General features: G+C 59.4%; 1 protein-coding gene across 3 annotated transcripts; it reads left to right on the forward strand.

The window, feature by feature from the left end:
* The first annotated feature begins 708 nt into the window (after nt 1-708).
* CUNH9orf50 (chromosome unknown C9orf50 homolog) lies at nt 709-7,543 on the forward strand. Of its 3 annotated transcripts, none has more exons than XM_039229495.1 (7): nt 709-1,433; nt 1,687-1,768; nt 1,870-1,986; nt 4,564-4,727; nt 6,547-6,688; nt 6,895-7,069; nt 7,241-7,543. In XM_039229495.1, exons 1-7 carry the CDS (start codon nt 917-919, stop codon nt 7,373-7,375), a joined length of 1,332 nt encoding a protein of 443 aa, XP_039085426.1. In that variant the 5' UTR covers nt 709-916; the 3' UTR covers nt 7,376-7,543. The 3 variants fall into 3 exon arrangements, with proteins under 3 accessions (XP_039085426.1, XP_039085425.1, XP_039085424.1); XM_039229494.1 differs by having other exon boundaries at nt 730-1,433; nt 7,336-7,543; XM_039229493.1 differs by having other exon boundaries at nt 730-1,433; nt 4,567-4,727.
* The last annotated feature ends 19,011 nt before the right edge of the window (nt 7,544-26,554 follow it).

Consider the following 26,554-nt stretch of genomic DNA (forward strand, 5'->3'; position numbering starts at 1 on the left):
TTAGAACCCGGGGCGTCTGTATTTTCAACAAGCTGTCCACCCAAGGGGCCCTGAGGCCCCAGCAGGACTGGGCAACTGTGGGGCAGGTCTCTCCTTTCAAGCTGCTTCCGGGTTTCCTAATTCCCAGAAGAGTGCTAATAGCATAATAGGACTTGAGCGCTACAAGGTGCAAAGTCTCAAAGAAGCAGGTGCTCCCTTATCCCCATTCTACAGATAAAAACACTAAAGAAAGTTAATCAATTGGCTTGTCCAAGGTTGCAAAGCTAGTAAGTAGGGAACTGAAACGAAATTCTAAGGAACAATTTTTTTTTGTTAATTTTTTTGATGTTTTATTTATCTCTGAGACAGAGAGAGAGAGAGAGAGAGAGAGCGTGAGCAGGGGAGGGTCAGAGAGAGAGGGAGACACAGAATCCGAGGCAGGCTCCAGGCTCTGAGCTGTCAGCACAGAGCCCGTCGCGGGGCCCGAACCCACGAACCGCAAGATCATGACCTGAGCCGAGGTCAGACGATTAACCGACTGAGCCACCCAGGCGACCCAACGGTTATTTTTAAATTAAACAACAACAACAACAACAATGGTAGCAGCGGCTAGCGTTTGCTGAGCACGTACAACGTGCCTGGCACTAGTCTCTGAAATTTACATGTGCTCACTCACCTAAACGTCACAGCAACTGAGAAAGGTGTGTTTTCTTACGTGACCGTGACCATTTGGCAGGTGAGGAAACAGAGGCTGGGCGAGCTCTGGCCTGAAGGCACTCACTGCCTGGCGAGCCAGCGGCGTTACCCCCAAACCACACGACCCCGCCCTGGGCACTATGGCCTGGGGGCTGGTCTGTGCCCTCCTCTGCACTTCACACGGCCCGGCCCGCCCCCGCCGAGGCGTGAGGGATGCCCTGAGCTGAGCGCAAGGCCAGACATGCCCCGACGTCACCCCAACCCCTGGACCCAGCAGGTGGCGCCCAAGGGACTCCCCGGAGACGGCGCTCGCCGGAGGAACGACCCGCTGCTGCCCAAGCTGCCGCTGCCCCAACCCCGAGTAGTATCTAGTGCGGGGGCCCCCACGGGCTCGAGGGCCTCAGGGGGCGACGATGGGTGGTGGCAGTCCTCCGGGGGCGGGTCCCCGCGCCCGGAGCTGGGGGTGGGCGTCAGGAGCGCCCCGCGGCGCCTGCCCACCCTGCCCATCGTGGCCCCGCGGGCGGCTCAGGACTCGACGAAGCTGAGCTCGCTCCTGCTGCCGCCCCTGCTCCTGGCCGGCGCGCCCCGGGCACCCGCGCCCCGGCGCCCCAGGCCTGAGGGAGGCGAGGACCCCTGCAGCCGCTCGGCCAGGGAGGCCCCGCACCCCTTGCTCGCGCTCCTGGGGGAGCTCGTCCCCAGCAAGTTCCGGGTGTTCCTGCAGCGGCTGGGGGCCGAGTGTGCCCTGGCGACGCAGCCGAGTGAGGCCCCGCCCAAGGACCCCCAGGGCGCGGGGCGGGGCGGGGCGGAGTCATTTCTGGAATGAATGAAGCTACTGATAGTTGAGTGTGCCTGGCACAGCCGTGGCGACCCCCTCTTGAGGGCGGGTCTACCATTGCCCCTGTGGTACAGATGAGGAAACTGAGGCCCAAGGCTATATAACTAGGAAGAGCCTAGTAAGGACTGTCCCCAAACGAAGGCCCATAGCTATTTCCCCCTGCTTCTGGCTCCCAGCATCCTCAGCTTGGCAATCAAAAAAGAGTGTGTCGGGGCACTGCCAGCACCCTCTCCAGTGTCCCCACTGTCCAGACCTGCGGTAAGTGTCGCTGACCTGCTGATGGGGACAGGGTTGCCATCAGTGCTCCGAGGGCGGGGACCCTGACCGCTCATGCCAGGTGTGGCTTGTTTGTCTTCAAGGGGCCAGTCATCGTACTTGCAGAATAGTCTTAAGAAGATTGGGCTCCATCAGATACCTGCCCTGGGGACCCTGAGGAGAGATCACCCACAATTCGCCACCCTCAAAAAGGCCAACCAGTGAGTTACGAGAGGGGAGAAAGCACTTCTTCTGTTCTTTCCTCTGTCTTTCACCCGTGAATTTATCCATCTGTCCATCTATACATCCATCTATGTGTCTGTCCATCCATGAGTCAGGTCCTCTGACTACGTGTAATCCATGAATCCTCCCATCCATCCATCCATCCATCCATCCACCATCCATTGATTTATCAATACACAGATCTATCCCAGAAGCAAGTCTCCTCCCAAACTATCCAAGGGTTATCCATCAACATCTTTGAATCCATCCACCCATTCATCAGGTCTTCTACCAACACATTCTTCATCCATCCATGAATCCATTCATATATTCCTGCTCCCATTCACCTATCCATCTTTGCATACATCTTCTCTGTGAACCAGGTCTTCAACAACCCATTCATGAATCTCTTCATCCATCCATCCATCCATCCATCCATCCATCCATCCATCCACCCATTTATCCATTTATCCATCCATGAATCAGGTCTCCTGTTGATCCATCAGTCCATCCATTCATCCATCTAGCCTGTCATCCCTCTATCCACAAACTCTGACAATTCTATCCACCCATCCGTGAATCCAATGATCAGTCATCTACAAACCCTTCCATGCACTTGTAAATCCACGATACTGTCCATCTGTAATCTGGTTATAAAGCCAGATAGGAGTCCACATACCTATATACATGCGCATTCATCCACCATCCATACATCTACCCATCCTCCTAAGACCCAGTCCTATTCAGACCTTTTCATGAACTCATTCATCAGACCATCCATCCATCCACCCACGCAGTCCTTCATCCTTTTACCCACCCCATGATTCATTTGTCCATTTCTTCCTCTAACTCTAATTAGATTTTACTATAGGTCAAGTATTGGGAAAAATAAGATAAGGTATGGACGTTGGAGAAGAGCCCCGGGCCTTAGAGCTTACCTGGACTCGATCCCACAGCTCTAATACAGAGGAAAAAGAATGCAGAAAAAATTCCTCCAGCATAAACAGGCTTAAGCAGCGGTGAAAGGTGGAAAACCTTGCCCATGAGTTTAAAGACCAAAGAGTAAATACGTAACATACATGCCATTCCTTCTCATTCTGGACCCGTGGCTGACAGTAGTATTGGATCGCAGCATCTCCCTCCCCCGCCCCCCTGGGCCTTGAACCCTTCCTGACACAGTGCTCCAGGCCTGACATCACCAACGGATCCGAGTAGGTACCAGAAATGAAACTAATTTGCCCACCCAGGAACTTGAAATCAGTCGGGCCAGATAAACACACTTCTCACAAGATATAGTAAGTAAAAGGACGGAACTTGTTATCTCAACTACAGCAAATGCCAGGGATAGACACAGTCACAGCATTTCACATTCAAGAGCTAATACTTGAGCACCTTAGGGTGTGCCAGATTCCCTGGTAGGCGCTCCCGGGGACACCGGGGTGCGTTGGAATGGGGCCCAGCAGCCTTTGACAGGAGACGCTGAGATTTCAGTCCTGTGGGCAGAGCTGGGGCGCACCCGTGTCTGTCCCTGTGGCCAGCACAGGGCAGGCGTTGATAAGCAGACAGCTGTGGCATTTGCTAGGTCCCGATGACTGAATCCGGGCACTATCTTGACATCTCCTGGCTTCCTGGCTCTTTAATAGGCTGATGATAGGATCCCTTCCGTGTCCACACAGACGTAAAGATGCAGCCAGATATATGGATGCGGATATATCAATACGCAGGTACTTAAAGTTGAATGTGGCATTTTGGAATAACAGATCCGTGAATGGATCAAGCAGGCCCTCCTGTAGCCTTGGCCTTGAGGCTGAAATTAATAACAGTGAACGTAACAGCAACAGATGCCCTTGGTTGAGCACAGGCCCCACGCCAGGCCTGTACTAGATGCCTCAAGTAAGTTATTTGAGACTTAGCAAACTCTCAGAAGGATGCTATTATTATACCTACAATACACCATGTGTCATTGAAAGGGGAAAACTGAAAAATGGAGACGTGAGTGCGGCCTGCCCCAGGTCACGTGGCTGGGAAGGGGCATAACTGAGACTCGTGATTATAAGGACAGTTTGAAGTTAGAGGTGTTTCCTCTGAGCACCCCAAGACCCTGGGCAGATGCTTTGCAACCCATCTCATCTCTGCCCCGCTGTGTGGCGGCCACAGAGATGATTCCCATTTTACAGAGAAAGAAACTGAGGCTGAAAAGAGTTCAGAGCTGAAACCCAGGACGACTCAACCGCCAAGTTCATATCCTCATTCTCTCTGCTGATTGCTTGATATGGAAGAGCACCAGCTCTGTAAGCTTCAGATCTCGGCCCCACCCTTTATGAGCTGTGTGACCTTGGGCAGCTGCAACACATCTCCGTGCCTCGGTTTCCTCATCTGTCAAATGGGAATAATAATCACGTCTCCCAGGGTCGTGCAGGTTCGCTGGGCTAATGTTACGTGCCTGACCCATCGTGCTTTGGAAAGGCCAGCTGCCATGGCCGTCAGCATTCACGGCGAGCTCTGGTCCGGCAGATGAGTGTGGTCCGGGTGGAATGTGGGGCTGGGGGCTCAGCCTGCCCCCTCGCCTCTCTCGGCAGGCCCCACGGTGTCCAGGCCCCCAAGCTCAAGGCTGTGCTCACTCATGGCTCCTTGGGAGACGGCTCGGGGAAGCGTAGGCGGTTCTGCCCCTTCCGCGTGCGATTTGCTGACGAGACGCTGAGGGACACCGCGCTTCGCTACTGGGAGCGTAGCTGCACAGGTAAGCAGACAGGACGGGAGCGCCCCAGGATTCCAGAAAGTTCCAGCCTGGAGCCCGGAGAGGAGAGGCTGGAGCCCTGAGTCCTGGGAGTGAGGGCCGGTCCCTAAAGGCCGGATATCCACTGACCCTCCAGGTTAAGACACCTGAACCAGCTTCTCCGGAGAGTGTGGGGAGGCTCCTCAGGGGCCAAGGGGAGGGTCCGAGGTCCTGCAGACGTTTCCCAATGTGGGTGGCACCAGGCAGCAGCCGCCATGGAGGAAACAATGGCTCCCGGGCCCAGCCCCCATGGAAGGACTTCTTGCGGCCAAGGGTTCCCACGTGCCATGCCCACCCCGGTTGGGACAGTCCCCACAGCCTCCTGACCTACGTCCAGCCCCCTCCATGGCCTACAAGGGCTGAAGAAGATGGGAAGGCACCAAAGCAGCTTCTCCCCATATCCACAAAGGCCTGCCTGGCTGAAGGGATGCCCAGAAAGGTCCAGAAGATCAAACCTCCTCTCAGGAGGAGGGTGGTACTGCCTAGTCTGCCCAAGAATCTGGGGGCCACCAGGCCTGGGTTCCGGGATGGAAGTTTCCTCTCAGCTCTTGGGGGGCGGGGGATGGATGTGGTAGCGTCTGCTTTGGCATAGTTTCTGGTGTTTTCTAAAGTAGGAGTCAAGAGGGGCGCCTGGGAAGCTCAGTCGGTGAAGCGTCCGACTTCGGCTCAGGTCATGATCTCGCAGTTCGTGGGTTCGAGCCCCGCGTCGGACTCTGTGCTGACAGCTCAGAGTCCAATGTTTGCTTCAGATTCTGTGTCTTCCTCCCTCTCTGCCTCCCTCTCTCTCAAGTAAATAAACATTGAAAAATTTAAGAGAAAAAAGAAGTAGGAGTCAAGAGGCAGGTTGGGAAGAATACGTGTCCTTGCTCTGGTATGACCTTTATCACCTGCGCCCCCCCCCCCCCCCCCCCCCCCCCCCCCCCCCCCCCCCCCCCCCCCCCCCCCCCCCCCCCCCGTCTTCTCCCTCTGCCCGGCCTCTTAGTCTCCCAGGATCTAGCTGCCCTGCGGCCTCCAACAGCCTGCATCCATTTATTGAGCACCAACTGTGTGCAGTTTCAGGAAAGGCTGCTCCAAAGCCTAGCTGTGGGTAAAGCCCCCCAAATCCAGGGCCTTTGCTGACTCGGAAGGGACCCTACCAGGCCCCCTAAGGTCATAGGAAGCTGCAAAGAGAAGCTGCAGTTTCGCCCAGCTTCCCGTTGCTTGATGGGGAAGGCAAACCCCGAGAGCAGGGGACACGGTGGCTGTGAAGAGAAGCCCGGGGGCCCCCAGGGAGAAATGGCGCGAGAGGCTGTGGTCACATCCCAGGGCCCTAGAGTGGGGCTTGGCTGACGACTTCCCAGCCCTTTCTATCCGGAGGCAGCCCGCAGGGACTTGGGGGTGCCCACGGGGACTTGGGGGTCCCTGACCAGACGGAAGGGCAGCTCTTGGGCAGGAAAGACTCCCAGCCCCTCCAGCCGGGCAGGAACCCCACTGGTGTCTCTGGATTTCGAGGGGGGTGTGGCCGGCCTCCCCACTATGGGAAAGAAGACCCATCTAGGGGCTGCTGCAGGGCTGCATACGCGCGTGGAGGGGCACATTGTGGGTAATAAAGGCAGAAACAGTCACGCAAGGTAGTTTTAAAACCTGAGCCTTCTCTGGAGGCGGCCATAAGGCCCTGGGGAGCCGTGGGTTGCCATGGAGACAGGGTTCTACCCGGCCTTGCCTGCCAGAGGGAGGAGGGGAGTGTGGGGGTGCCGATGGCCCCCTCCCGGTGGAGATCTCACTGGAGGCCTCTCCCCTCCAGTCCAGCAGGGCCTCGTCGCGAATGGGCTAGCCACCCGATCCACGGCCTCAGAACGGGTGTTCCAGAGCGTGGGGAGATGGCTGGAGACTTGCCCCAGAGCCCCGTGCCCCAGGGCCGAGGAGGAGGCTGCGGCCAGCATCTGGTTGGTCAGGGACTGCCCTGAGCTGTGAGGCTGGGGGTGGGGGGGGAGCAGGATCCATATGCATTTCCAGGGCGCCCCCTCCTCACCCCGTAGACTTCTCCATCCACAGGCTAAGAGCCTGGGCCTCTGAGCCATGGTGGCGGGGGGTGGGGGGCGGGAATGGGGATTCGGGGTCCACGCAGCTCACAGGCTTCTGTTCTCCGCAGGCCCCCCCAGAAGCCACAAGGTTACCTCTCTAAGGATGCATCCATGAACAGCAGTCTGCACTTCGTCCCCAGGGCCACCACCCAGAGGCCGCAAAGTGGCCTCAAAACCTTCCTGGGCACCCACAGCAGCCTGGAGCAGGTGGACGGACTGCCCGGCTCCTGGGGCCAGAAGCTGGTAAGCATCTGCGGGCAGCCACGCCCCTAGAGGACCCCGCCCAGCGGGGTGGCTGGGGCCCCGGGGGCTAAGGGGTGGGGCGTCCAGATCACAGCCCCGCACACGCCAGCGCTGGGCTTTTCGTTCTCCTCCTCTGTAAAATGGGGCTGACCCCTGCGCCTGTCCCCTTAGGCTGTCGTGGAGAACCTCCCCCCCTGGGCCCGGGGAGCTCCCCGTCCTGGCCAGAGGCCCCACAGGGCCCAGCTGGTCCCCCCCTGTCGCTCCAGGAGTCCTTCCTGCCCAGCCTGGTGCTGCACACGGTCCTGAAGCAAGGCTGCCCTAAGGACCGTGTGCCTTCCGAGAAGGCACAGCAGCCTCACAGGTGAACGGAGCCCAAGCCCGTGGACGCGGGCCAGAGGGTGAGAAGAGCCCTCCTTGCCCCGCGAATAAACGTACATTCCGGGTGGCTGGGACCTGCCGCCGGGTTTCACCCTACGAGGTTCTCCAGGTGCCAGATGGCTGCTCTCTGGGAGTCCCGGACCCAAGGGAGGGAGAAGACCAGGTCGTGGCTGGGATGAGGCTGAGGGGTGCGGCAAGGCTTATTCCAAGCGAACCCCTCTTCTGGAAGGTGGGAGGCCCTGCCACACTTGAAGCCTGGGACCAGGCCTCTGTCGACCGAGATCAGCCCACACCTGCCTCCAGCCCCAGCGTCTAGACTAGAACTAAAAGCTACCTGCTGACCTCCACCATGGGGGGAAGGGCTCCAGGCTCCAACCGCGCGGACAAGTCTCCTGCGTTCCCCTAGGCCAGGTTCACACCCCCCGGTCCCCGGAGGGCAAGCCTCAGGATGGGCGGGGCGGAGGAGGGGGCGGCCGCAAAATCACAGAATCGAGAGGCGGCGCGAGACAAGGTGGAGGTGATGTGACCGCGGCACCGACCCAGCACCGTCACCCCCATACAGCCGTCCGCCAGGCGTGGCCCTGCCACACCTGTGTTCCAATCTCCTGAGCGAATTTGAGCCCCCTTCCCTCGGTCCTCGAAGCTGCGCTTGGGCCCCAACCCCCGGGCCTTGCCGAGGATCCAGGTCTTTAGCGCCACCTCCTGGCCAGTGAGGAAACAGCCACGGAATCCACACCCAGACTCTCCACTGAATAGGAAAGGATGAGACCTGGCGGGGGCGGGGGCGGGGGGGGGGAAGAGAGGGTGCGGACAGTCGGCTTAGATCTTAGGGCCAGGAGGGTAGTGGATGGGGAGGATTTGCTTTGCAGGGGTGCCCTGCTTCCAGAAGAAAGGCCACGGGTCTAGGCAGTTTGGAGAAACGCTGTGGGGAATGAGATGGGGGCAGTGGTCCAACTCCCCTTCCCTGGGGACGGCTGGATGGGGGTTCGATCCCTGGGATGACTCCCCTTCGGCCCCCTTTTCTGCGCTTTCACGACACCCCCACCCCGCCCCGGTGTTTCCATTTCCTGGAGAGCCCGCGGGCCTCAGAGGCGGCCCGAGTCTCCCGCACCCCCTCCCCGCGACCTTGCGCCTCCCCACCTCGCCCTCTCTGAACCTCAGTTTCTCCCGCAGGGCCGAGGCGCGCCCTCGCCCCGCCGCCCGCTGCAGCGCCGCGCCGCGCCCACCAGGGGGCAGTGTTGGCCTGGCTTTGGCGCCGCCCGGAGCCGCCGAAACTTCTCAGCCTCCGACGAAGGGGTTGGAAACTTTTCCCCTCGCGCTGAGCTCGCGACTCCCGCCCGCGCCCTCCTCCTGCCGCTTTCCACCTGCCCCGGGTTCGCGGCGGGCCTGGGGGGCCGCCCCGCTCCCAACACAACTTCTCTGGCTGCTTTTTGTTGCCGTGAAGCCCAAACCGGCTAAGCTTGTAGCAGCGCTGCCGGCGAAGAGCCTGGAAATCGAGGCCCGCGTGGAACACACGAGGGTGGAGGCGGGGGGGCGGGGGGCCGCTGGGACCATCCCGGGGCGTCTGGGGCGGAGGGAGGGGCGCCCTGCTGGGACCTGCACCCCGGGTCCCTCCCCGCGCCCCCGCGCGGCCGCGCCCCTCCCCTCCCGGCCCCTTCCCTGCATGGGCCTCGGCTTGCCTCCCCTCTCTTCCCCCTCCCTCCTGCACAACATGGACTCCGTGTCACGAGGCCCGTGAGCGCGGGCTCGGAGCCCCCATCCGGCCGCTCACGCACCGACACAGACGCGCAGGGACACCCGCAGACAGGCCCGCGGGACCCCGGCGCGCCGTGACCCGCACGCGCACACCCCGCGCCCCCGGAGGCGGGCACCACAGACCACACACGCAGAGGCACACTCACTCACGCGCACCGCATACACCAGACCCACGGGAGACACACACACACACAAGCATCAAACACACCGCACAGACGCCTGGGAAGCAGCACGCAGAGACACCCCGCAAAGACGTGCCCCAGACACCACCCACGCACACAGACCCACACCAGACACACCTCGTGCCCCCGCAGTGCCAGCCTGGGCGCCCCTTGAACGCGGGGTGAGCAGCAAGGAGGCGGGAGGAGGCAGGGAGGGAGGGTGCGGGGAGATGGACGCCTTTCCAGCTGTCCCCAGGTTCTCGGCCCCTCCCTCTTCTGCGTCCTCCCCGACAGCACCCAGGGGCCTCTCCCCTGGGGTCCCCATAGGGCCCTTTCCACTGAGAGCTGACAGGTGGCCAGTCCCTCCTGGGCTCCAGGCAGCCGCGTGTCTGGGTGTCTGGAAGGCCAGCAACGTGGTCGTGGGGGCTTCGGTTCCCCCTAACCTCAGACCCACCTGAACAGACTCCCCGTGGTGGGGGGGGGGGCGGCTCGGCAGGTGGACTCCCCAGGCCCCATTCCATCCCCTGCACCCCGGCCCCTGCCCTGGGCCACATGGCAGACCTGTGTCAGACCCAGGTGGGGGGCCGTGGGGCCTAGGGCTGCTCCTCCCCTTCGAGGTCTCCCTAGCGCGACCTCTCCACCCTGCGAGGGCGTCTCCAGTTTGCTGATAAGGACTCCAGAGCGCAGAGAGATTAGGTCTTGCTCAGGCTGGAGCAGACGTGGGAGCCAGAGCTGGGATTGGGTCCTAAGCCAGCGCCCAGTCTCAGGCTCCTTCTCTCATGAGCGGCTCTGAGTGCAACCATGCATTTGGGACCCGGGACCCAGAGAGGTTAAGCTCTTGCTCAAGGTCACACGGATTAAACGTGGGAGCCGGGATTCAAATTCAGCAGACGACACTCACATACAACTGCACCTCTTAGCAGGAGCCCACGTCTCCTGCTGAAATCCACGCTGTGTGGGCTCCCGCTCCCCCTGGGGCGAAGTGGGGTGATCAGGAGGGCCCTTCCTGCCCCAGGGCCACACTCCAGCGCAAGGGGCGCAGGGGGGGTCAGGCGCGGGGGAAGCAGGGCAAAATCAGGGACAGAGGGCTATTTGGAGAGGGGGAATTCGGGGAGGGCGTGGAGACAGGGAGCCGCCAGATTTCCCAGGGGAGTGAAGTGGGAGGGCAGCACTGGCCTCAGGCAGGGGCCCGCCAGGGAGGGGCGTCCAGGTCTCTGTAGCAACAGGAAGCCGCTGACCATGGGAACCCGAGCGAAGCCAGCCCCTGGTGGGGCTCGGGGGACACGAGCTGCCCTAGGGACTCAGCCACTTGCATGATGCAGGCAGTTTGTTGAGCACCTACTGTGCGCCGCACACAGGCTGGGCCCTGGGCACACAGTAGGCACTGGAATGACCGACTCAGTTCTCAGGAGGCCGTGTCTGGTGAGGAACTTGGACTGAAAGGGGCAATTCCAGGACAGAGGGTCAAGGCTTTGGTGGGGGTCCCGCGGCTTTGGGAGCATGGGGAGGGGCACCTGGGCTTTCCAGGGCCCCGAGATGGGGGGCATGGTGAGACCTGGACAGAGCCACAGGGCACATGGGTAGGGAGGTGACAGCCACAGTTCCAAACACGGGCTGGGGAGGCACGGGACCAGAGAGGGCTGTGGCCTGGAGAGAAGGAAAGGCTGGTGTCCCAGGAGCCGAGGGGGGTGTCCACTGCTCTCCAGTCCCTGCGCCTTTGTCTGCGTTTATCTAAATCCCGCCCCCTGGGTCCTCCCTCTCCCCAACATTCCCGCTCCCTGGGCCCCTTTGTCATTCTCTCCTAAATGTGTCCTGAGTGACAGATGGTCTGCACCTTCCAGGGCCATCTAAGCCCGGAGACAATGCTGCCGCCTCAACACTCCCCTATAAGCAGCCTCAGGAAGCGGGGGACCCTGGTGGTGTTCCTTGTGTCCCCCGGGGCCTACCAGAACCCGTTTTGGGTGCAAGGCAGAGTACAGCCCAGAAGCAGGGAGGGGACCCACCAGGTTGGGTTCTAGAACTTTCCGGAATGGTGCGCTCAGACCCCAAGAACAGCATCAGGCAGCGGCTTGGCTCCCATCTCCCATCACTGGGCCTTGGGGACCTAATGACTCACCCACCAGGGTTTGCCTGGTTTATTTCTGCACCTGGCGGCCCTGGGGACCGGGGGGACACCCCCAAGTTTCCAGGGGCCCCCCTCACTGGGCTCTGGGCAGACTTCCCCCTCTCCTGGCTGCAAAGCCCAGGAACACCCCCCTGCCCCCCCAAAGGATCTTCCTACGGGTACCTGCTGGCTGGGGCACTTTCCAGGCACCCTGAGGACCCAGACTGCGTTCTCTGGGGGACAGTGTCCCCCCAGGTCGGCTTGTGAGTGACGTGTGACAGCCACAGCCATTCTGTAAATCAGCTAGGGCGAGCAGGGGTCCACGCGAGCAGGACAGAGCTGGGCCTTGCCCTCACCGAGCGCAGGGTGCCGCCGGGAATCACAGACGAATAGTGACTGTGTGGCAGCTACTGAGCCAGTAGCACGGACAGGTGGGGGCTCAAGACGGCCAGATTTAAAGCTTACCTGTCCGTGAAGGAGGGCACATTCCGTGAAGGAGGGCACATTCCGTGATGCAGCAGCCCGATATTACCGATGAAGAAACAGGGCACAGAAAGGGTAAGTCACTTTCCCAGGGTCACACAGCTAAAGTCCAGAGAAGGTAGCAGTGGTAAATGCGGCGATGGGGAGTGGGAAGGGGACACAGGGCGGCAGCTGGGATTTCCTCCTGCCACAGGGGCAGGGCTGTGGCCCCTGCTTCTCCTTCATTCATTCACAGGACACATTAACAGAGCATCTACTGCCTACCGGGGGAGGGGGTGTTCCTAGCTCAGGGAGGCCTTGGTGAGGGTGGGCGGCTCACAGACCTGTGACTCTCGCAGGAGAAGGGCCTGCACTCGGTTCAATGGCCTTCTGGTGCCAACTTGAAATTCTCCATCAATTTTATGTATTTTTGTTATTTATTTATTTAGTCTTTGTGAGAGAGAGAGAGGGAGAGAAAGAGAATCCCAAGCAGGCTCTGCGCTGTCAGCTACAGAGCCCGACACGGGGCTCGATCTCATGAACCGGTGAGATCATGACCTGAGCCGAAACCAAGAGTCGGATGCCTCACCGACTGAGCCCCCCAGGCTCCCCCTTGGTCACCTTTAAGCAAAGGAGCCTTGCGTTTTCATTTTGCCCCAGGGCCCTTGCAAATTGTGTGTGGCTGGTCCTGGATGCAGACAGGACACTGGTTAACGCTTTGTGGGAGCCACACCCTGGGAAGAGAGGGTTCGAGACCTCTGCAGGTGCCCTGGCCTGGAGGCACCTCCCTCCCCACCCACCCCGGCCCCAGCTGGTTGGAAGGCTTGTGGGGAGTCCCATCTGGTCCGGCAGAGAGACTGAGAGGCCAGGCAGAGCGAGGCTGGGCAGACGGGCAGATCCTGGGGGGTGACACCCAGGAGTGCGCTTTGTCCTGAACCCAGGTCCCCATCGCGGGTCCCTGGGTCCCTCCGAGCTGCTCTCTGGGAGCTGGGTCAGAGTCAGGCAGGAGGTGGGAATCAGCAAAGCTCAAAAGAACTTTAAAAAATATATATCCCTCAGAGCGCCTGGGTGGCTCAGTCTGACTTTGGCTCAAGTCATGATCTCTTGGTTGGTGGGTTCGAGCCCCGCGTCGGGCTCTGTGCTGACAGCCAGCTCAGAGCCTGGAGCCTGCTTCGGATTCTGTGTCTGTGTCTCTCTCTCTGATCCTCCCCTGCTCACGCTGTCTCTCTCTCTCTCAGAAATAAATAAAAACATTAAAAAAAAAAAAAAACCCTGGGTCTCTGTACTGACTAGATAGTGCAAGCACGTGGCGCACGGGCAGATGGGCGGACACACCCCCCCAAATGCCGAACCCCTCCCAGCCACCTCCCCCCTCCTCCCAACAGGTTCCTGGGCACTGTCCAGAGATGTTCCGTGCACACATGAGGAAGGATGGACAGGCCTCTATTTTTATATCGTAATGTCTCTTTTCCATACGTCCTGTGTCGTACACACTATTTCGCACTCCGTGCCCTCACTTCACAGCCTGAGATCTCACAGAAGCCTCTTTCAAGGCCTTTTCATTTTATTGATGGAGAAGCTGGGACCGAGCGTCACCCGGAAAGTGTGGGTGTTCTGGTGGCCCATGCACGGTGCTCCCCCCACAGCCCCCTCTCCGGTCCTCGTTGCAAGGATCACTGTTGAAGGAGGCGCTGTGGGAGTCTCGTTTCTACAAGGCGCAGAGAGGTGCAGTCACCACCCTGGCGTCACACAGCCCCGCCAAAATCGGAACCCTCAAAGCTGCGCCTCGTCCCACAGGCACGTTGATGCCCCCTAGGACTGCACTGACCCCCCCCCACCATACACTGACAACCTCCCCGACGCCCCCCTACCTCGGCAGGTAAGAAGTGGGAAAAAGACCCTTCCAGCCTGACAGAGCCACCAGAATGGAGCTGGGGGGTGGGGTCCATGCCAGGCCGGGAGGGCGGGGCTGGGCCAGGTGGCCTGCTGGGGGGCAAGGCAGCAGAGGGTGCCTGCCCCCCCCCCACTCCCTCCCAGGCCCCAGCCCTAAGGCCTTGTGCCTACCGTCAGGGAGGGCTGAATGTGCCTGGGGCTGTGATTCAGCATTTGGGTTCCAAGAGTTATTTTTATTGTGTTTTGTTTATTCAAAGCTTGCCTTTGAAGTCTGCTTTTTTTTTTTTTTTTTCCTGAGCTTCCCTCCCCAGCCGAGAAGGGAGCTGGTTTGGATACAATGTGCAGTGTTGTCTCAGCCTTAAAAATCCTTACCTTTGAGTTAGGGGCTCATTGTCCCTGCGCACACATGGCCCCTCCCCCCATGCGTGGGTGGTGCCGGTGGGGGGTCTGCTGCGCAGCGTGCCACCCACCTGTAGGGCCAAGCGGTGGGGGGGGGGTGGCAGCAGGCAGCCCCTTCAGAAGTTGTATAAAGGCGGCCCCCCAGGGACAGGGGAGGCCATTTAAACGCTGGCTCCAGGATGCTCAACTTTTGGGGGGGGTCACAAGACCTTGTGATGGAAGCGAAGGAAGGATCTTCCTTCTCAGTTCATAAAAACGTACCCACACCCAAAGCTGTGCAGTCAATTCCAGGAGCTCCTAGGACCTTTGGAGGAGCAGCCTCAGACCCCCCCCTTCTGTTCCTTTGTTTATTTATTTACTTATTTGCTGTTTGTTTATGTATTGGGGGAAGGGGCAGAGAAGAAGAGAGAGAATCCCAAGCAGGCTCCGCGCTGTCAGCGAAAGCCCGACGCGGGGCTCCATCTCACAAACCTCAAGATACCGAGCCGAAATCAAGAGTCGAACCCTTAAGCAGGGGACTGAGCTATGCAGGCGCTTCTCCCCTCCCTCAGCTTAGAGCCCCCTCCTCAATGAAGCTTATTGTCCGCCTTTTAGTAGCTGAAAGCAAGCGCTTACTCTGTTTCGGGGGTTGTGCTATTCAGATTAACTCATTGCCTCCTCATAATGGAGGCACAGAGAGGCTGGGCCACTCACCCAAGGTCACACAGCTGGCAAGTGGCGAAGCCAGGTTCTAAGCCCAGCCAGCCTGGCTCCAGTCTACACACCTAACATCTGCACATGCGTGCGCGCGCGCACACACACACACACACACACACAGGATGTCGGGCATCCAAGTAAACATGTGGGTTAAGCCCAGAGAGAGATGGGGAAATAGAGCCTCAGGTTAAGTGCCCAGGCTTGGGGTCTGGCCGAGCAGGGTGCCTGGGGTCCAGTCATTTGTGAGGGTCCGATGAGACCCACTTGGAGATTCCCTTGGCCCGGGGCCAGCACAGGGGCACCCCACCCGCAGAGCTGACGGTACCGTCAGGGAAGGAACCGACAGTGGGGTCCACGATGCAGACACCTCCTTCCTTGACTTTTCTCCTTCCCTTCCTTCCCTCTCCCTCCTCTCTGCCCCTCTTCCCCACTTCCCTTCTCCCCCCTCCCCATCCACGGAGGAGGAGAAGTCTTGTCCAACCTGCATGTGCCACCGTGCAGCCTGGGGTCGAAACAGCCCAAGCCCGGACACAGCACCCTTCTGAGAAGCCAAACCAAGTCCTCCCTGGGCCTCCCCTTGGCCTGGCTTAGCTGAGACCACTTGCGGTCTCACCCTCCTTCCCCAGGGCAGGGGGGCAGGGACTGGGCCTTCTAGGCTGCGATTTCCAACACTTGTGGAGTTAAGACCCTAATACCATTTTTCAACAGCTTTTGGTGCTTTCATAGAATTGAGGGGAAATCTAACTTGCAAATTTTCCCTTTTGATCTCCTTTTTTTTTTCTTTCAGGAGCTCAACAGAGAAGGAGCCAGCTCCCTCTCTCTCTGTCTCTGTCTTGCTCCCTGCCAGGGTTCCCCTGAGGTTGAAAGTCCTGGGGTGGTCACTGGAGGCTAGATCCCAGCTTGGACATCCACTGACTTGGCCTAGGCGGGATCCCCCAAACCCCCAGGTCCTGCCCCCTCTGTCTCCTCCTGGCTTCTCCTTCTATGTGCAACACCCCCCTCCCCCCCCGCCGCCTTACTCTTGCAGCAGGCTTCTGGCTTCTTTACTCTCCTGAGCCAAACTCCTTCATGCCCCAGGACCTTTGCACATGTTTCCCCCACTGCCTAAAATGCTCTTCTCACCAGCCTCACTGACTCCTACTTAAGATCAGGTCTCAGCTTAGATGTCTCCTCCTCAAGGAAGCCCTCCTGGGTCCGAACTGAATAATGGTAAGATTACTGCCACACAGGGGACCATCCTGGGCAGGCCAGGAGCTCAGGGGAGTGGGCACAGAACGGGGTCAACACAGAGTCCGCCACACAGGAGGCCCTCAGTGAATGCTGCCCAAGGGGAGGGGGTCCTCTCTGTGGGACTCTCCTGCTATGTTCCGTGCCTCAGTTTCCCCGCCTGTAAAACGAGGGGGTGGGTCGCACGCCTGTACTTGCCGCGTGATGGTTTTCTGATGCCCCCTCTGGGTTTCTGGCAGGGATCATACTCATTTCACGGTATTTGACTTCCCTGATTATCTGATTTTCCAGGGAGGAATTTTAAATCTGTGGGTTGGGGTGGTATCCGCCTCCTACCCGGGCACCCATCCCATCCCACCAGCCTGAGTGCACCTGGCATCCCGGGGAGGCCCAGTAAAACTGCCCCTTCTTGGCAGAGAAGGCCCTGTTCAGAGAAACCCTTCAAGGGCTCTGTCACTGCGTAGCTTGGCCCATGGGGGTAGGGGGATGGTGGCGGGGGTAGTATTTCTCTCTGCCACCAAAGCTATCAAGTCGGGCGCTGGGGCTCAGGAGCCAGACAGGCGGTGTGCAAAGTCTGACTGTCATTTCCTGGCCGCCGCTGCCCATCCTTCACTTCTCTGTGCCTCTGTCCCTCTGCTGAACAGCAGGCATAGACCAGCACCTCCCAGCTGGGGTTCAAGGGCTGACTCGGCAGGTCCCTGGCCCAGGGCTGACATACAGTAAGCGCTCTGGGGGTCAAACACTCCCGTTTCTTTTCACTCCAGCAGCAGTGGATAAGCCTCAAGTCCCTGGAGCCAAAAACCCCAGGTCAATAATACCCTACTTAGGCTGTATGACCTCCACGCGCCTCGGCTTCCCCATCTGTAAAATGGGGGCACTAGAAACACCTTCCTCTTGCGGTGCTGCCTGCTGCCAGTGCAAATCAGTACTGTGCCCTCCTGATTCCCAGCCTGGCCTCAACCTACTCCACGCCCGTGTCCTGATCAACACGGGGGCAGCGGGCTTGAACAGCTGAGCCCAGAATGCGCGGGAAGCCAAGTGCATCGTGTCCACAGAGCACGCGTCTGGTTCCGGTTTTTTCGTCGTGCGACCTGGGGCGGGTCCCGTCCGCTCTCTGAGCCCCGAGCTGTTCACCTGAGGCAGGAGGTCCTCAACCACCCTGGGGGGCTTGGGTGGGGCAGCGTGTGGTCACCGTCATTCTTACTGTCGCGACAGCGGAAAGGAGGGCCATTTCGCAAGAAGGGGTGTGTTCAGCTCGACCGCGAGGAAGGACAGGCCGGAGGGCACGGCCGGCGCAGCGGGAGGGCAGGGTGCGGGCGCAGCAGGGGACTCCGAGCCCGCCCTCCCGCGGACTGCGTGGGAGCGACTGGCAAGTGCGCCAGCGCCAGCCCCTCGCCGCTTCCCCCCCCCAACGTCCCTCCCCGCGCCAACACCCCCCCACCCCCGGGCAGGGAGGAGAGGCGCCCGAGGCACCGAGAAGGGCGGGGCCCGGCCCGAGGTCACGGGGCCCCGGCCCGCCCGGCGGCGCTGCTCGCGGCCCCGCGCGCACTGGCCCCTCGGGGACCCGTGCGGGGCCTCCCGGAGGTCTGCGGCCGCCGAGCCGCGGGATGAAAGGGGGACCCGCCGAAACCTGCCTCCCTCCCCGGCCCGTCCGCCCCTTCCGCAACCGGATCTGGCTGGGGGCGCCGGGCTTTGATGTCGGCGCGGGGGGGCCCGCGCCCGGCCGGCTCGGGAGCCTCGGGGAGGCGGACTTGAAAGGGCGGCCGCGGCCGTCCGGCCTCTCCCCGCGACCCGCCCCAGGAGGCGGGGGTGGCGGGGGTGGCCGGGAAGCCCCGCCCCCAGGAGCGGGAGGCCAGGCTGTCCTCGGCGTTCAAAGCCCTGCAAGTGACTGTCCGGCCACCACCACCTTGCCACGCTTGCACTCGGGCCGTGGGCGGGACAGAACAACTGTGGTTCCCAGGCACTGCCCCGTCTCGGGGCCCAGCACTTGCTGTTCCTCCTGCCAGAAACGCCTTTCCCATCTTTGACCACCCGGCCTTGGGGTCAGCTCCTCCGTCTGGGCCCCCTCTCTTTGCGCGGGCCTGCCGGGACACCGCCCCCCCCCCGCCCCCTTGCCAGCCCCCCACTGCCTCAGCGACCCCCACAGCCGCATGGGCTCCCCTAAGCCTCCCCCTGCTGCCCCCTAGCTGTGAGCCCCAGGACGGCACCCTCGCAGCCCGCGGCCTGGACCTGGCTGGGTGGGTGCGGGGAGACCAGAAGGGGGCCCTTCAGTAAATACCAGTCGTGACAATAATAAGCCTTTCGGGGCAAGCCAGCGAGAGGGGGGCAGCGGAGAGAATTCCAGGCGCCCGGAGTGCATCACACGTACGCGGTCCGGTCCGCCATAGCCTTGGATTTCAAAGCTGGGGGACCTTTCTCCCCACCTCCAGCCGGGGCCTTGCGTTTAACTGCCCAGGGCGGGGCGCCTGGGGGGCTCAGTCGGTTGGGCGTCCGACTTCGGCTCAGGTCATGATATCACGGTTCGTGGGTTGAACCCCGCGTCGGGCTCTGTGCTGACAGCTCGGAGCCTGGAGGCTGCTTCGGATTCAGTGTCTCCCTCTCTCTCTGACCCTCCCCTGCTCATGCTGTCTCTCTCTCTCTCTCTCTCTCAAAAATAAATAAAACATTTAAAAAAATAAAAAAAAAAACTGCCCAGGGCCCCCAAGCTGCTGCCCTTGGGATCAACCACTAACAGCCCCGGAAAGCCCCAGCCTCTTGATCCCCTGCCCTGGGCTCCCAGGATGCTCTGCGGCTGCCTACGGACACCCACCCCCCCGCCCAGTCTGCTGGTTTCCTGGGCCTCTCATCGCAGTGCTAGGTACTGCCCGGGGAAGAGCGCCCCCCCCCCGCCATTTCCCTACCCCAGGCTAGATTCCCTCCTAGGACTCTGGGAGGGGGAGAGGTCCCAGGCGCCCTCCTTTTGGGGGCTTCAGGAAGTTAAACACAGGATTGGTCAGGAGCCTTAAGAAGGTTCCAGGGTCTCAGGAACTGAGGTTTACACACACACACACACACACACACACACACACACACACCACTGTATAACTTGTTGTACACACACAGACCCCAGGGCAGCTCTGAAAGGGGTCCGCTAGTGCCTCCCCAGGAGGGGGGAGTGGGGGAGGGCATCAGGCAGAGAGGAGGGGGTGGTAGTGACGCAGGCATGAATGTGCTGTGCGCTGCCCGCAGGAGCCGCTGCCTGGGTGGGCAAAACCAGATGTGAGCGTCGGCCTCCCCTCCCAGCCAGCCCAGCTTTTCTAGAAACCTCAGAGCTCTGCTTTCCTCAGGGCATCCGGGTATTCTGTCTGCTGCTCCCTACACCACTCCCCCTGCCCCCAGCCCATCCCACGGTACTGCCTGCTGACTCCAGCAGCAGGGGAGAAGGGATGGGAGACCCAGGGCTCCCCTGGGGGCAGCGTGCAGGAGAGCTTCTCAGCCTGTTTTCTCCTCTGGGGCCCTCCTAAAGGGCCGGACTCATCTCCTCCTTCCTTTCTACTTTTAACAAATGTTTACTGAGCACCTACTATGTGTCAGCTTGTGCAAGGGCAGATTCCTCCCCGAGTGGGGGAAACAGACACAAATAAAATAAACCCCGCACATAAGGGCTATGTGATAACAGAACTATGGGCAGCTCAGAGAAAAAGGCTCTCCCCCAGCCACAGACATCAGGGAAGGCTTCCTGGAGAAGGCGGCAGCTCGGAAGGAAAGGCTAGGGTGGGGAGAGAAAGGGTTGCAAAGGCAGAGGGCACAATGAGTGGGTCAGATTGCGGGAGTGGGAGAGAGAGGAAGGGCCTGCCGCAGGGGGGGAAGGCAGGTTGGTGGCTCAGGCCAGGGGGCCACGCAGGGTCTGCAAAGGTGAAGCAGGAAGCAGGACCCTGAAGGACCCGGGCACTGACAGAATCCAGCCCAGGCGGTCCCCACGCCTCCGCCCAGGGGACTCACCGGGTGGGACCCACAGAAGCAAGAGGGATTAAGTAGGGGTAGAAGAAAAGCCTGGCCTGGATCTCAGACCCCACCTGGAACAGACTGGCCAGAGCGGGGAATGGAGAAACCGGAAGCTGGGCTCCGAGGAGGCGTGGGGGCTGGCGCTGGCCCCAACGTGGCTGGGAAGTAGAAAGGGCCTGACCAGCTCAGCCTAGAATACCCTTCCCTCCGACTACTTCTCAGAGAAGAGAGCCCTAGCAGACTGCGCCCAGTCCCCGCCTCCTGGCTTCTAACAAGTGAGAATCACGGTCAAGGCCACAGTCATCACCGCTAACTTGTGTTTAGTATTGTCCTTTGAAGTCATTCATATAATCCTCACAATAACCCTCAAGGTCAGGGAAACTGAGAGACAGTATCGGTCCAATCAGCAGCCCCTGACCATCCCGCTGGTAAGTAGCAGAGCTGGGATTTGAACCTAAGGCCATCTGGCCCCAGAGTTGATTGTCTGTCTGGTGATGGCTTGCACAGATTTGCTGTAGACTGAACACCTGAGCCAACTGGATTTGCCCTTGTCTCTGTGTGCCCCGTAGAGGGACTGGGTGCCCCTCCATATGGGTTCCTCCCCCTGCCCCTCGGGCTGGCTCCGGGCTTGGACTACGGCTTCCAAGACTGAGCCTGGCCCGATCCAAGGGGACTCAGAGAGGCTGCTTCCCGATGCTCCTTAGACACCGGCCACCTGTCTCCCAAGCCCCTGAGCCCTCTGGCCTCAGCCCCTTGCCCCAATATCCCAGGTCACAGGCCTTTTCCCAGCAGTGGAGCGGGGGAGGAGGGGTGGGCGTGACTTTTTCTGTGCCTCGGACCCCTGCGCCATTTGGTGACACTTTCATACCCTGCCTTGTTTGTAAATGCACAGCAAATACATACGACTGATTACACAGGAAGCCAATGCATTTGAAACACAACTATCGAGAGTTTTTAAAACCACATTTGTGATGTCGTAATAAATGGTTTTTTTAATGTTTATTCATTATTGAGACAGAAACAGAGCATGAGTGGGGGAGGGGCAGAGAGGGAGACACAGAATCCAAAGTAGGTTCCAGGTTCCGATCTGTCAGCACAGAGCCCAACGCGGGGCCTGAACCCACAAACCGTGAAATCATGACCTGAGCCGATGCCAGACGCTCAACCAACTAAGCCACCTGGGCGCCCTAAATGTGCTTCTTTATTAGGCATGAACAAGATCCAGCCACAGGTTGGGGCACCTGGGTGGCTTAGTCGGTTAAGCGTCTGACTTTCGCTTAGGTCATGATCTCGCAGTTCGTGGGTTCAGGCCCCGCGTCGGGCTCTGTGCTGACAGCTCAGAGCCTGGAGTCTGCTTCAGTCTGTGACTCCCTCTCTCTCTGACTCTCCCCTGCTCACTCTGTCTCTCTCTCTCTCTCTCTCCTAGAAATAAATAAATAAATAATGTTAAAAAAAAAAAAAAAAGACCCAGCCACAGGTCTAAAATGCAGGAGTGAGGAAAGGCCCTGAGAAAAGAGAGGCAGGAAGGTCAGAGTCAGAGAGAGAGACATTGGAAGATGCTTTGCTGTTGGCTTTGAAGAGAGAGGAAGGAGCCACAAGCCGAGGACTGTGGGCAGCCGCTAGAAGCTAGAAAAAAAGCAAGGAAACAGATTCTCTTCTAGAGCCCACAAAAGGGACTCGGCCCTTCAACACCTTGACCTTAGGACTTTTGACCGCCAGACTGCAAGACAATGTGTGCTGTTTGCGCCACTACATTTGCGGGTCATTTGTCACAGCAGCTGCGGGAAACTGATACAGAAGGGCTGCATCACTTCTTCTCCAGCTTCACCAGGTCTTAGCCAGCTCTGATGTTCCAGAAAGAAAGGAAAGAACCCAAAAGACCCTGCTTTGCAAATGATGAAAGAGGAGCAGGGGTGGGAGCTTCTGGAAGCTAGCTGGTCATAAAGGGTTCTGCCTTCTCTGGGACTTTCCATCTGTAGTTTCCCCAGGAGCCTCTGGGCAGAGCCTGCAAGGGGAGGGGAAGAACACTAACCGAGTCCTTCAAAAGGAGAGCTGCCATCTAACGCCCCTCCCCCCCCCCCTTTGCCAGGAGGCCTCGGAGCCCAGTGGTCACAGGCACAGGCTGGAAACACGTTGAGCAGGTGCAGAGCCTCTGAGCCATCATGTGCATCTCTGGGCAAATCTCTCCATCTCTCAGCTCTGCGCGGGGGCTCTTTCCGAGGGAGTCAGGCCTTCGGCCATGCTGTTCCTTCTGTCTGGTCCACCCTTCCCTTCTCCTCCTCATTGACCAGCTACCGTCCAGTCTGGGGGTCTTGGAAAACTATTGCCTCCTCCAAGGAGCCTTCCCTCACTGCCACCCTTACTGGGGGTGATGGTCCCTCCCTCCCTGCTGTGTGCTCCCTTGGTCTCGGAGCCCACCTCACACCTTAACGGCTCCTGAGTATCCTTCTTTGAGGCCATGTGCCCCCTGATGTCAGGAACCCAGAATGGTATGTCCTTCCCGTCACCAGCACCCAGCACAGGACCCAGCTGAGAGCAGGTGCTCAGAGCACTACTGAATGAATGAATGAATGAATGAATGAATTCACACATCTGGATGCGTGAGCAAGGAGGCTGCAGGCACAAACACATGCACATGAATGCTTACCCAACGATGGGGGGGAGAGTATGCGGCATGAGTGTTGCTGCAGTTAATTGTTTTTTTTTTTAAGTTTTTATTTACTTTTTTTAATGTTTTTTAAAATTTATTTTTGAGAGGGGCGCCTGGGTGGCTTAGTTGGTTAAGCGTCCGACTTTTGCTAAGGTCATGATCTCACGGTTCGTGGGTTCGAACCCCGTGTCGGGCTCTGTGCTGACTGCCAGCTCAGAGCCTGGAGCCTGTTTCAGTCTGTGACTCCCTCTCTCTCTGACCCTCCCCTGCTCACGCTCTCTCTCTCTCTCTAGAGATAAATAAAAAAAAACCTTAAAAAAAATTTATTTTTGAGAGAGAGAGAGAGACAGCATGAGCAAGGGAGGGTCAGAGAGAGAGAGAGACACAGAATCTGAAACAGGCTCCAGGCTCTGAGCTGGCAGTCAGCACAGAGCCCGACGCGGGGCTTGAACCCATGAACTATGACATCATGACCTGAGCTGAAGTCGGACGCTTAACCGACTGAGCCACCCAGGCGCCTCAGTTTTTATTTATTTTTGAGAGACCGAGAGACTGAGTGGGGGAGGAGCAGACAGCGAGAGAGAGAGACAGAGAGACAGAGAGAATCCCATGCAGGATCTGTGCTGTCGGCGCGGAGCCCAAGGCGGGGCTCAAACCCACAAACCGTGAGATCAGGACCTGAGCCGAAACCAAGAGTCGGACACTTAACTGACTGAGCCACACAGGCGCCCCTGTCCCTGCAATTAGTGATGGTGGGGAGGACGGTGGTTTGGCCCAGACTGTGCCTTGGAGGGGGCTGGGGCAGGGAGAGGCCGGAGCGCGCGGCTCCCTGCCTCTGTCCCCTCCCCACCCCTGCACCGGGTGGACTCACTGGGGCTCCTTTGTTGTTGGGGAGAGAGCAGAACAGCCGCGGAGGCCCGCAGCTATAGCGCTGAGGTTCTCCTTCCTCCTCCCTGACCTCCCTGTGACCGTGACCATGGCTGCCAGCCAGCCTGGGCCCCTCCACTGAATGGGGGAAGGGGCCCGAACCTTCAGTGTGGCCAGGGCATGGTGCTTCGGGACCCCCCCTGGGTACTCCCGCTCCCTTCCTCCTCCCCAAACCTCAGGTCTGGGATCTGGGGAAGGACCTGGTCAGGTGAACCAGGCTCTGTGGGGAGGTGGGGTTAGGGGCGGGGCCTCACACATGAGGCAGGTGGCTCCCCCTCTGGGACCCTTAATCCCGTCATCTGTCCGATGGCCCAACAGCACTTGCTTGCAGCCACATAGCAAGTAAGGAGATCCCGTTTACAGAAGGCTTGACACAGTGTCCGGTGACAGAAAATGCTCAGTTACTATAATTTGGTCATTATCATTACCATTTCCCCATCCCCCCCACCTCCTCTCCCTCCCTCCTGGCCTCAGGACCCTGGAGGTCCAGCCCCTGCTCCCCCCTCCCCTGCGCAGCAGGACAGATCTGTCTCTGTATCATTGGCAGCTTCTAGCACAGTGCCTCGCACTTAGTAGGTACTCAGTAAACACTGAATGAATGAACCCTCAGACTCATGTTGGGGCAAGACACTTCCTGACTCTGGGCCTCCGTTTCCTCCCGTGCAAAACTCCATGTCCACATGCTGGGGCTCTCAAGGGCCCTCCCGCTTTGAAACCAAGGCTGGATGTTATTGAGGCTACCGTGCGGAGAATCGGGTCTTTTTTTTAATATTCATGCCAGCTGTCACTTCCCTGGGCCCTCTGGACACGAGCCAAGCCCTCGCGTTTCTACCTGGCTTTGACCTCACTCTCCATCCCACAGAGCTGGCCGCAGGGATCTTCAAAACACACATCTCTGCTGAATAGACAAGAACCTTTAATGGGGCTCGCAGGGGCCTGCACAGCCCAGCCCTTGGGAGCCCTTGCAGCCTCATTCCAGAAGCCTCCACCAGCTCCAGTGCCCAAGCCGGCCCTTCTTCTCTGCCCCTTCTGCTCCCTCTGTCCCTCCCTGTAGCGGGCCCTTTGCACATGCTGTTCCCTCCCTCTTTGCCTGGCGAACTGCTACTCATTCTCCAGATCTGCCACTCCCATTGCTGGCTGCCTCCACCCCTCCCAGCATCTGCTGAGTCCAAAAGTTATAGCTGCTTGTGGGATAATTGGGTGTTTTTTTCCCACTAGACCAAGTGTTCTGGGCGGGGGGGAGGGGGGTTCAGGCCTGGCTTGGTTCCCCCTTCCGCCGCTATAAAGTGACAAGGAACTTGCCACATGGGGGGGTGCTCACAAAAGTGGGTCTTTGCCTGCGTCCTTCCCCGGGGGGTGGGACCTTGGATGATCTCCGCAGAACACCCTTTGCCAGAGGGTCAGGCAGCCACACAGGAATGAGTGCGTACTGGGTGGCAGTTCACACTTTGTCTTGGGAGACTGGAACTCCCAAGGGGCAAGGGGTGGGGGGAGGGCGTGACCTCTGGCTGTCCTGCTCAGCCCCTGCTTTCTGCCCCGAACTTCAGTCTGCTCTCAGGGAAAGGTGCATGTGAGCCATGACATTGTAGAATAAATTCCATTCTCTGAGTTTGGCCAGGATGAGAATCCAGGCCCTGTCACTTCCTGCTGTGAGTCCTTAGGCAGAGCCCTGTCCTCCTCTGGGCCCCAGTTGCTCATATATGAAATGGAGGCAATACTAGTCCCTGCTACAGGGTGGATGCGGTCAGGGAAACGATCTGTGCGCAATTCCTGGCCGGTGCTCTGCTCAGGGTGCTGCTCACGCAGGAGGGGGCTCCCCGTGGGCACTGGGGACACAGGGAGGGACAGGGTGTTGCCTTTAGGGTGGGGGGGAGGCATTCCCAAAGCCACCCTGCAGCTGCTCTGCAGCCTGAATTAGGGAAGGTGGAAGGGACAGCCTCAGAGTGGCTGCCAAAACGAGGTGAGCCCTGAGTGCTTGCATGCACACGCGTGTGCGCATGTGTGTGCGCACACGCATGCGCGCTGTGAATGAGTTAGCTGGTGAAGAAGAGCCTTCAGAGGAGGGGAGGAAGGGAATGATCTGGAAAAGCTCAGCACTGCAGCAGCAGCAGTGAAAACAGGCCCAGAGGCGGGCGGGGGGGGGGTACCTCCAAGGGCAAGGCAATCCAAGTGTGGGGGGGGTGCTGCTCGTGGGGGGCGGGGTCCCAGGGAGAAGGGGCTTCCCAAACCCGGGAGAGGTAGGGAGGATTTCTGGACCAGAGAGGGTCTGGCGTGGCTCCCCAGCACCCCTCGTGTGAAGGGCTTGCACTCCGCCGCCTGTCTGAATTTGGGCTCTGCCACTCACTAGCTGTACGACCCTGGGCGAGTCCTTTGCCTTTTGCAGCCTCAGTTTCCTTGGCGGTAAAATCAGGATGCTGACAGAACAGAGCCGTGTGTTCGTTTGCCAGGGCACCTGTCACACAGCACCGCGGACTGGGGTGGGGAGGGGGGACCCTTAAACAACAGAAATGGGTTTCCCCACAGTTCCGGAGGCTGGAGGTGCAGGATAGAGGTCTGGGCAGGTTTGGTTTCTCTTGCAGCGAATCTCCTTGGCTCGGACCCAGCCACCTCCTCCCCGTGTTTTCACAGGGTCCTTCCTCTGTGCAAGTCTATGTCCTAATTTCCTCTTCTTAAAGGGCACCAGCCATATTGCCTTGGGGGCCACCCTCATCACCTCATCTTATCTTAATTCCTTCTTGAAAGACTGTGTCCTAATATAGTCACCTTCTGAGGTACCGGTGGGGGGGTTAAGACTCCACCATATGAGGGGCACCTGGGCGGCTCTCTCTGTGAAGCCTTCCGCTCAGGTC

The sequence above is a fragment of the Hyaena hyaena genome, unplaced genomic scaffold, assembly GCF_003009895.1.
Source record: "Hyaena hyaena isolate Hyena2069 unplaced genomic scaffold, ASM300989v1 scaffold_38, whole genome shotgun sequence".
Lineage (NCBI taxonomy): Eukaryota > Metazoa > Chordata > Mammalia > Carnivora > Hyaenidae > Hyaena > Hyaena hyaena.